The 10,339-nt window shown below is 48.0% G+C and overlaps 1 protein-coding gene across 1 annotated transcript; it reads right to left on the reverse strand.

The window, feature by feature from the left end:
- Positions 1-967: 967 nt before the first annotated feature.
- LOC116362202 (actin, non-muscle 6.2) lies at positions 968-5,314 on the reverse strand. The gene is made up of 6 exons (XM_031816520.1): positions 5,182-5,314; positions 4,568-4,694; positions 3,020-3,259; positions 2,328-2,766; positions 1,653-1,834; positions 968-1,447 (listed from the first exon to the last, which is right to left on the reverse strand). The coding sequence occupies exons 2-6, from the start codon at positions 4,691-4,693 to the stop codon at positions 1,304-1,306; spliced, it is 1,131 nt and encodes a 376-aa protein (XP_031672380.1). The 5' UTR covers position 4,694; positions 5,182-5,314; the 3' UTR covers positions 968-1,303.
- Between the last annotated feature and the right edge of the window lie 5,025 nt (positions 5,315-10,339).

The following is a 10,339-nucleotide window of genomic DNA, read 5'->3' on the forward strand; positions in this document are numbered from 1 at the left end:
TAAAGCAGTGGAACTGGCTTCCAGTCCAGATATGAATATGAGGGCTATACAGTATCAGTTCTAGGTACATGCAGCCACCAAAAAAACAGACTAAGATCCAAGGGTTTAGATTACACCACTGAGGTTCTCACATGCTCAGTCAGCACAGTCTTCACTACCAGTGTAGGTCATGTGACAATGTGAAAGCAGCACCTGCTCCCCTAGTGTAGGGCATGTGAAGACAGCACTGCCATCTATTGGACATCATGTAAATCAGGGATCTCCAGCTGTGGGCCTGGAGTCTGCAGGTGTTACTTCCAGGACTAACCCTAGCACTGTTCGATAGGATCATTAAATTACACCCATCTGGTGCCCCAGGTCTAGATAAATACTGAAAATAATCAGTGAACCTGGCTTCGAGTGAAATGTGCCTGCCATATGAAGTCCCACCCAGTTGACCGATACCAAAACAGGCTTTGGGTCAAGCGAGCTCTTTGGTAAACTCACCTGCTTCAGTCTGGGATTTAATTACTGTCATCAGGTGTTTTAGCACTGGTGTAGAACACACACCTGCAAAGCTTTTCATGACAAGTCCCCCCTGATATAAAATGAGCTGTCCTCTTATGTTCACGTCGTCGCTGATGTGATTAGAACAGCTACTTCCGTTCATTAGCATGTACTCCTGTCAAAGACAGTGGGCTTTCAGTGGACATTATAGAAGTGGCTTCCTTGCCTTCCTCTATACTGAGATGAAAGGATGTCAGCACATCCCAAAGATCTGAGAGATGAAGCCATAAACACGAGTTTCACCAAGAGAATTTAACAATGAGAAAACCATTTGATTTAACCTGCAGTGGGTTCCAGCCAATGACAAATACATTAAGTGTGTTTACAAATCACATCATTCCCTGAAATGATCAGTAAATTTTTGAAAAGAAGTGTCAAACGCATTACAAGACTTAATGTTGCAAATAGACTACACAGAGTATCACATTACAGTGAACGTTTATTCAATGGCCCAGTAGCAGATGTTACATACAAGACTAATAGTAACAAATACAACAAGGCAGAATGTCACAACCCTAACACTGAGCCTACCCAGAAACCACCCTGTCACTCCCCCCAGGACACCATGTAGAACTGAAACAATATGGCTTTATCTCTACCGGTTAGGATAGGTGGAAGTCACTGCTACTCATCTGATCATTTTAGAGCCACACAAATGCTTAGGGGACAGGGGCAAGGTGTTGGCTTCTGGACAGGAGAGCCATCTGAAATAACAGACTCCCTGAAAGGAGTAACACCGAGGTTAAGAGTCAAGGCTTTAGAAACATTTGCGGTGGACGATAGACGGGCCGGATTCCTCGTATTCCTGCTTGGAAATCCACATCTGTTGGAATGTGGAGAGAGAGGCCAGGATGGAACCGCCAATCCACACAGAGTATTTACGCTCGGGAGGGGCAATGATCTGGCAAGAGATTTGAACGTATTCATTAGTAAAACAGGGAGATCTAAAGTGATTCTAGTACAGAATAGTCATAAATTAGATGTCTGATGAAAGTATTTGGGAAGCCAAAAAGATCACATGAGAAAAAAATTAAATGGGCTAGTCGAGAGATGCCACACTGAATGCCCATGGGCTAAAAGTCACAGAATAACACGTGAATGCCCACCTTAATCTTCATAGTAGGGGGTGCCAAGCCACTGATCTCCTTCTGCATTCGATCAGCGATGCCAGGGAACATGGTGGTTCCACCTGAGAGAACAGTGTTGGCATACAGGTCTTTCCTGATGTCCACATCACACTTCATGATAGAGTTGTAAGTGGTCTCGTGCACTCCAGCGCTTTCCATTCCTACAAAAGCAAGCATGTCAATGGCAGCCCTAGGAACACAAATTAACAGGCCTACTAGTGTGGCTCTTTTAATGAGGTCAGTGAACACGCAACTGGCAAGAACCTCAGAGCTACAGAGGATTGTATAGTGGTGAATGACTGTCACTAAGCTGAGTAACATTGTCGAGACAAGAACATTTGTACCTGTATTAAAGAGCGACTCCAGTGGCAAATGGAACCTTTGTCCACTGATTTATAAAAAAATACATTTAAAAAAGGCCAGAAAGTTGTGTGTTTATGAATAGTCATATCAATACATAACTGAGGGTGCATCTTGTGTGACCTCTACCAAGAGGAAACATCATTTTCAGAGCCTCCATTTTAGTAGTGGATAGAAGTGACGATTTCAGGACTAGAATTACTATATATATAGTCACCAACAATAGACAAATGGCTTTTAACAAAGACATTTTCAGCTGAAGTTCCTCTTTAAAGACACAGAAAAACATCTCACCAATGAAGGACGGCTGGAACATGGTTTCAGGGCACCGGAAGCGCTCGTTGCCGATAGTGATGACCTGTCCATCAGGCAGCTCGTAGCTCTTCTCCAGAGAGGAACTGGAGGCAGAGGTCTTCATCTCCTGCTCAAAGTCCAGCGCCACGTAGGCCAGCTTCTCCTTGATGTCGCGCACAATCTCCCTCTCGGCCGTGGTGGTGAAGCTGTAGCCACGCTCAGTCAGGATCTTCATCAGGTAGTCCGTGAGGTCGCGTCCGGCCAGGTCCAGACGCAGGATGGCGTGGGGAAGAGCGTAGCCCTCGTAGATGGGCACCGTGTGGCTAACGCCATCCCCGGAATCCATCACGATTCCTGTGGTGCGGCCAGATGCGTACAAAGAAAGCACGGCCTGGATACCTACATACATGGCTGGGCTGTTGAAGGTCTCAAACATGATCTGGTGGAAGAATAGAAGGTGGGAATTAGGACTGTGAGAGACTCTTTATAAAAAGGGTGTTTTAAACACCTACTGCTAAGAGGCCCACCACTACTCAATACCTACCCTCAGGCAAGGTGAACAGAGTAACCCTGATGTGAAACTACTCTACATTCTGCTGGTGGATGAGGAGTCCATGTAAATAAAATGGCTGGGTTTATTTACTACTGCCACAGTGTTTATTTGTAAAAAAACACTAAATGCCCCCACTTACCTGGGTCATCTTCTCCCTGTTGGCTTTGGGGTTGAGTGGGGCCTCTGTGAGCAGGACGGGATGCTCTTCGGGGGCCACACGCAGCTCATTGTAGAAGGTGTGATGCCAGATCTTCTCCATGTCGTCCCAGTTGGTAACAATGCCGTGCTCGATGGGGTACTTCAGAGTCAGGATGCCCCTCTTGCTCTGGGCCTCATCTCCCACGTAGCTGTCCTTCTGTCCCATGCCCACCATCACACCCTGGGGAAAGAGACATTACGTTACACTTTGTCCCTGCACTACACAACTTGAGTTACACTACAGAAGTTGTTGGCTCAAGAGCACCCCCAGAAGGAAGCGTTCTATATAGCCTCTTCAAACTCTATCCCAAAGTCAAATAGAGAGATACAGTAATGTTCTCTAAGTGGACACATGCTCAAACATCTACATTCCAAAATCATGGGTATTAATATGGAGTTGGTCCCCTCCTTTGCTGCTATAATAGCCTCCACTCTTCTGAGAAGGCTTTCCACTAGATGTTTGAACAATGCTGTGGGGAATTGCTTCCATTCAGCCACAAGAACATTAGTGAAGTCAAGCACTGATGTTGAGCAAATAGGCCTGACTTGCAGTGTTCCACTTAATCACAAAAGTGTTCGATGGGGTTGAGGTCCGAGCTCTGTGCAGGCCAGTCAAGTTCTTCCATACGATCCACAGACCATTTCTGTATGGACCTCGCTTTGTGCACAGGAGTATCGTCATGCTGAAACAGGAAATGGTCTTCACCCAAACTGTTGCCACAAAGACAAGAGCACAGAATCATCCAGAATGCTGTAGCGTTATGATTTCCCATTAACGGAATTAAGCGGCCTAGCCTGAAATATGAAAAACAGCCACAGACCATTATTCCTCCACCAAACTTTAGTTGACACTACACAGTCGGGGCAGGTAGCGTTCTCCTGACATCAGTCAAACCCAGATTCATCTGTCAGACTGCAAGATGGTTAAGCGTGAGTCAACACTCAAGAGAACGTGTTTCCACTGCGCCAGAGTCTAATGGCAGTGAGCTTTACACCACGATGCGCATAGTGATCTTAGGCTTGTGTGCAGCTGCTTGGCCACGGAAACTAATTTCATTAAGCTCCGGACGAACAGTTCTTGTGCTGACGTTGCATCACAGGGCAGTTTGGAACTTGGTAGGGAGTGTTGCAACCAAGGGCAGACAATTTTTACATGCTTCAGCAGTCCCATTCTGTGAGCTTGTGTGGCCTACCACTTCACAGCAGATCTATTGTTGCACCTAGATGTTTCCACTTCACGATAACACTTAGTTGACCAGGGCAGCTCTAGCAGGGCAGAAATTGGACAAACTGACTGGTTGGAAAGGTGAAATTCTAGGACAGTGCCACATTGAAAGTCAGAGCTTTTCAGTAAGGCCCTTCTACAGACAACATGTGGATGAAACAGCCAAATCCACTCATTTGAAGGAGTGTCCACATATAGTTTGTGTATAAAAGTATAGCCTATATTAAGTGAATCCGATATCCAAGAGCCCAGTATGGTTCCAACCTGATGTCTGGGTCTTCCAACAATGGAGGGGAAGACAGCACGGGGAGCATCATCCCCTGCAAAACCAGCCTTGCACATGCCTGAACCATTGTCAACCACCAGTGCAGCAATATCATCTTCAGCCATTCTGTAAAAAAACAAACGATGATTAATGAATCAAGGCCTAAAAAGCAAGAACAAAGCCATAACATTTTCTGGGTCAGGGTATATCATCAATATAGACTAACAATTACTACAATATAAATGAGACAAATTAGAGGTCCCCATTAGTAAGTGTAGACATAGGACCATAGTCGGCTGTAATTTGTAACAATTAGTTAAAAATGTTTAACCAGTGACTTAATAAAGAGAACTAGTCTACTAGCAGACCTTGTAAAAACAGTGGAATTGAACCAAATACAATTTTGGAACAAAGCAAAGAATTCCAATCAGTCATTTATTTTTTCTCAATATATGGCTCCGATCCCAAAAGCTCAAACACGTATTCACAGACAAATCCCAGCAAAGCTGTATTTCAAATCAAGTGATTTATCCATAGCTAGAACACATTTAGCGATTCAACTCGACATTTTAGATTGGCTTTCTCAAACGTCGGGATAGTGGCGTTTGCTTACCTGTCAGTTAGGATGCTTTCTCTTCAAGAATCCGGGAATGATGTCTTCAATGAAGTGTAGCATCCACATTTCAGCAGGAGACTATATACCTCCTTTTCTCCCCAACCGTGCCTCATCCTCCGCCTTCGCGTTCACCTGCTCACACCAAATATGGGCATTGTTTTAAAAAAAAGACACCGGATTGGATTGGGAGGTGTTTTACGGTGGAAGTGACCGACCGTTGTCATTCACATGGTAGACGATATTAAAGAGATTGGAAGGTAACAGGTACATGTTGGGTTAGCCGAAAGGTTTTGGGTAATTTAAATTCAGTATCATTTGGAAATGTAAGCAACGTCGTTGAATGTGTTAGCAGGCTAACCCAATATCAAGTGAACCCACATTGTGGAAAAAGACCACAAAGAAGAGGTCTGGGGAAAAGAGGTCTGGGGCGATCATTTTGTAGTGAGACAAAAGTAGTCGATAGTGCGCGATCAAATGTATTACCTCTATGTGCTCGGTCCCTTCGTAATTTATGATCATGGTTTGATTGTTTTGTTTTGTTAAATAAATGTTTCCCAAACTATTATTTTGAAAGATCAGCTGCGTGTCATGCATCAGATCTGCGCACCCTGGACCAGAGTGTTGCATTGAAAGTGTGACCAGAGACAGGCATAGGTGGGCTATGCTGCCCTTCATAGTCTAGACATTAATCAAATACATATTAGACCATGTCAAATACGTGAACTGTGTTTAGTTATTCTGTACTTTACAATGCAACCTCAAAGCACCTAGTATACACAGGCAGCCTAATTCTGATCTGATTGGTCAAAATACCAATAATTGGGCAAAATATCAGAATTGGGCTGCCTTTGGGTAAAAATCAGGTATAATTGCTCCCGAAATACAGGCTAGCAGAAGGCAATTCTTGTAAAAAAAAAAAACTCAATGTGTGAGAGGCCTGTACTTGTCTGTGGGGCTGTATTGGCTAACAGGCAGTAGTGGTGTGTGGGTAAAATCACTGGGGAAGTTAAACCTATGTGTTGTGATAATTGCGTTGTTTGCTCTATAACATGTTAGCTCATATGCCTTGCGACCGTGATATATGGGCCTAAGGTCGAGACAATAAGAGGACAGTGGCTGAATAAATTCAACAACACCTTTGTTTCATCACAAAACTGTTACATGATCTACAGCATGGTCAAGTTAATGTTTCTGACATTTTCAGACTACTAAACAACTGTTGATTTAGAACCACAAAGTTACCACAAGTTGCAAAGAAAACAGAAGGGAAACAGCAGGGGCATACTCTGGAGGTCTGGAGTACTGCTCATACACTGGAGGTCTGGAGTACTGCTCATACTCTGGAGTACTGCTCATACACTGGAGGTCTGGGGTACTGCTCATTTTTTTATTTCACCTTTTTTTAACCAGGTAGGCAAATTGAGAACAAGTTCTCATTTACAATTGCGACCTGGCCAAGATAAAGCAAAGCAGTTCGTCACATACAACGACACAGAGTTACACATGGAGTAAAACAAACATACAGTCAATAATAACAGTAGAAACAAGTCTATATACAGTGGGGCAAAAAAGTATTTAGTCAGCCACCAATTGTGCAAGTTCTCCCACTTAAAAAGATGAGAGGCCTGTAATTTTCAGTAATTTCAGTAATTTTCAACTATGACAGACAAAATGAGGGAAAAAAATCCAGAAAATCACATTGTAGGATTTTTGAATGAATTTATTTGCAAATTATGGTGGAAAATAAGTATTTGGTCAATAACAAAAGTTTATCTCAATACTTTGTTATATACCCTTTGTTGGCAATGACAGAGGTCAAACGTTTTCTGTAAGTCTTCACAAGGTTTTCACACACTGTTGCTGGTATTTTGGCCCATTCCCCCATGCAGATCTCCTCTAGAGCAGTGATGTTTTGGGGCTGTTGCTGGGCAACACGGACTTTCAACTCCCTCCAAAGATTTTCTATGGGGTTGAGATCTGGAGACTGGCTAGGCCACTCCAGGACCTTGAAATGCTTCTTACGAAGCCACTCCTTCGTTGCCCGGGCGGTGTGTTTGTGATCATTATCATGCTGAAAGACCCAGCCACGTTTCATCTTCAATTCCCTTGCTGATGGAAGGAGGTTTTCACTCAACATTTCACAATACATGGCCCCATTCATTCTTACCTTTACAAGGATCAGTCGTCCTGGTCCCTTTGCAGAAAAACAGCCCCAAAGCATGATGTTTCCACCCCCATGCTTCACAGTAGGTGTCACGTTCTGACCCTAGTTCTTGTGTTATTTGTTTGTTTTAGTTAGTCAGGACGTGAGTTGGGTGGGCATTCTATGTTTTGTGTTTCTAAGTTGTTTTTCTGTGTTCGGCCTAGTATGGTTCTCAATCAGAGGCAGGTGTCGTTAGTTGTCTCTGATTGAGAATCATACTTAGGTAGCCTGGGTTTCACTGTTGTTTTGTGGGTGATTGTTTCCGTGTCTGTGTTTGTTCGCCACACGGTACTGTTTCGGTTTTGTTCACGTTTATTGTTTTGTATTTGTGTTCATGTTGAGTTTTTCATATTAAAAACCATGGACACTTACCACGCCGCATCTTGGTCCGATCCTTGCTACACCTCCTCTTCAGACGAAGAGGAGGAAAACCCTTACAGAATCACCCACCAACCAAGGACCAAGCGGCGTGGTAACAGACAGCGGCAGCAGCAGCAGCAGCGGCCAGCATCACAATACTCCTGGACACGGGAGGAGATTTTGAACAGAGAAGGACCCTGGGCACAGGCTGGGGAATATCGCTGCCCCAAAGCAGAGCTGGAGGCAGCGAAAGCTGAGCGGCGGCTATATGAGGAGGCAGCATGGCAGCGCGACAGGTACGAGAGGCAGCCCCCAAATTTTTTGGGGGCGGGGGCACACGAGGAGTGTGGCTAAGCCAGGTAGCAGACCTGAGCTCACTCCTCGTGCTTATTATAAACAGTGCGTTACTGGTTAGGCACCGTGTTATGCGATTAAGCACACGGTGTCGCCAGTACGTGCCCATAGCCCAGTGCGCTATAGGGCAGCCCCCCGGAAGTGTCATGCGAGTGTGGGCATCCAGCCAGGGCGTATGGTGCCTGCTCAGTGTGTCTGGTCACCGGTACGCCGTTTCGGTCCAGGGTATCCTGCGCCGGCTCTGCGTGCTGTGTCTCCGGGGCGCTGGGAGGGTGCAGTGCGTCCTATGCCTGCGCTCCGCTCATGCCGGGCAAATGTGGGAGTGGAGCCTAAGGGAGAGGTGCGTGTAGTAGGCACTAGATCTCCAGTGCTTACCCACAGCCCGGTTCAACCTGTGCCTGCACTCTGGAGGGTCTGGGCTAGAATAGTTATCCAGCCTGGGGGAGTGGTGCCAAGGCTGCGCACCAGAGCTCCAGTGCTCCCCCACAGCCTGGTCCTTCAGGTGACTCCTCCTAACACCAAGCCTCCTGGAGGTCTCCCCAGCCTGGTGGGTCCTGTGGCAGCCCCACACACCAGGCTGTCTCTCTGTCTCCTCCCTACAGGTGCTCTCGTCTGTCCAGAGCTGCTAGAGTCTCCCATCTGTCCAGAGCTGCTAGAGTCTCCCGTCTGTCCAGAGCTGCTAGAGTCTCCCGTCTGTCCAGAGCTGCTAGAGTCTCCCGTCTGTCCAGAGCTGTTAGAGCCTTCCTCCTCTCCAGAGCTGCTAGAGTCTCCCGTCTCTCCAGAGCTGCTAGAGGCTCCCGTCTGTCTAGAGCTGTTAGAGCCTTCCTCCTCTTCAGAGCTGCTAGAGTCTCCCGTCTCTCCAGAGCTGCTAGAGTCTCCCGTCTGTCCAGAGCTGCTAGTGTCTCCCGTCTGTCCAGAGCTGCTAGTCTCCCGTCTGTCCAGAGCTGTTAGAGCCTTCCTCCTCTCCAGAGCTGCTAGTCTCTCGTCTCTCCAGAGCTGCTAGAGTCTCCCGTCTGTCCAGAGCTGCTAGAGTCTCCCGCCTGTCCAGAGCTGCTAGAGTCTCCCGCCTGTCCAGAGCTGCTAGAGTCTCCCGTCTGTCCAGAGCTGCTAGAGTCTCCCGCGTGTCCAGAGCTTCTAGAGTCTCCCGCCTGTCCAGAGCCGCTAGAGTCTCCCGCCTGTCCAGAGCTGCTAGAGTCTCCCATCTGTCCAGAGCTGCTAGAGTCTCCCGCCTGTCCAGAGCTTCTAGAGTCTCCTGCCTGTCCAGAGCTGCTAGAGTCTCCCGCCTGTCCAGAGCTGCTAGAGTCTCCCGTCTGTCCAGAGCTGTTAGAGCTTTCCTCCTCTCCAGAGCTGCTAGAGTCTCCCGTCTGTCCAGAGCTGCTAGAGTCTCCCGTCTGTCCAGAGCTGCTAGAGTCTCCCGCCTGTCCAGAGCTGCTAGAGTCTCCCGCCTGTCCAGAGCTGCTAGAATCTCCCGTCTGTCCAGAGCTGCTAGAGTCTCCCGCCTGTCCAGAGCTGCTAGAGTCTCCCGCCTGTTCAGAGCTGCTAGAGTCTCCCATCTGTCCAGAGCTGCTAGAGTCTCCCGTCTGTTCAGAGCCGCCAGTCTGTCCTGAGCCGCCAGAGCCGCCAGTCTGTCATGAGCCGCCAGAGCCACCAGTCAGCATGGAGCCGCCAGAGCCACCAGTCAGCATGGAGCCGCCAGAGCCGCCAGTCAGCATGGAGCCGCCAGAGTCGCCAGTCAGCATGGAGCCGCCAGAGCCCCCATCCAGCCAGGAGACGCCAGAGTCGTCACCCAGACAGGAGCCGCCAGAGTCGTCAGCCAGCCAGGAGCCGCCAGAGCCGTCAGCCAGCCAGGAGCTGCCAGAGCTGTCAGTCAGCCAGGAGCTGCCAGAGCCGTCAGTCAGCCAGGAGCTGCCAGAGCCGTCAGTCAGCCAGAAGCTGCCAGAGCCGTCAACCAGCCTGAGCTACCTCTCAGTCCTGTGCTACCTCTCAGTCCTGAGCTACCTCTCAGTCCTGAGCTGCCCCTCAGTCCTGAGCTGCCCCTCAGTCCTGAGCTGCCCCTCAGTCCGGAGGAATTTGTTAAGTCCAGGGGTGTCCCTCAGTCCTGTGGGCCTATTTATTAGGGTTCCCAGGTCAGGGTCGGCGGCAAGGGTCACCGTTCCTAGGAGGCCACAGAGGCAGACTAAGACTATGGTGAAGTGGGGTCCACGTCCAGCGCCAGGGCCGCCACCGCGGAAAGATGCC

The sequence above is a fragment of the Oncorhynchus kisutch genome, unplaced genomic scaffold, assembly GCF_002021735.2.
Source record: "Oncorhynchus kisutch isolate 150728-3 unplaced genomic scaffold, Okis_V2 scaffold812, whole genome shotgun sequence".
Classification (NCBI taxonomy): domain Eukaryota; kingdom Metazoa; phylum Chordata; class Actinopteri; order Salmoniformes; family Salmonidae; genus Oncorhynchus; species Oncorhynchus kisutch.

Coding starts and splice junctions, on each gene's coding strand:
- LOC116362202 (XM_031816520.1), bottom strand. CDS start 4,693: ATGGCTGAAGATGATATTGCTGCACTGGTGGTTGACAATGGTTCAGGC. Junction 2,767..3,019: donor ACAGGGAGAAGATGACCCAG/GTAAGTGGGGGC, acceptor TTCTTCCACCAG/ATCATGTTTGAGACCTTCAA. Junction 1,448..1,652: donor CCCCTACTATGAAGATTAAG/GTGGGCATTCAC, acceptor ATCTCTTGCCAG/ATCATTGCCCCTCCCGAGCG.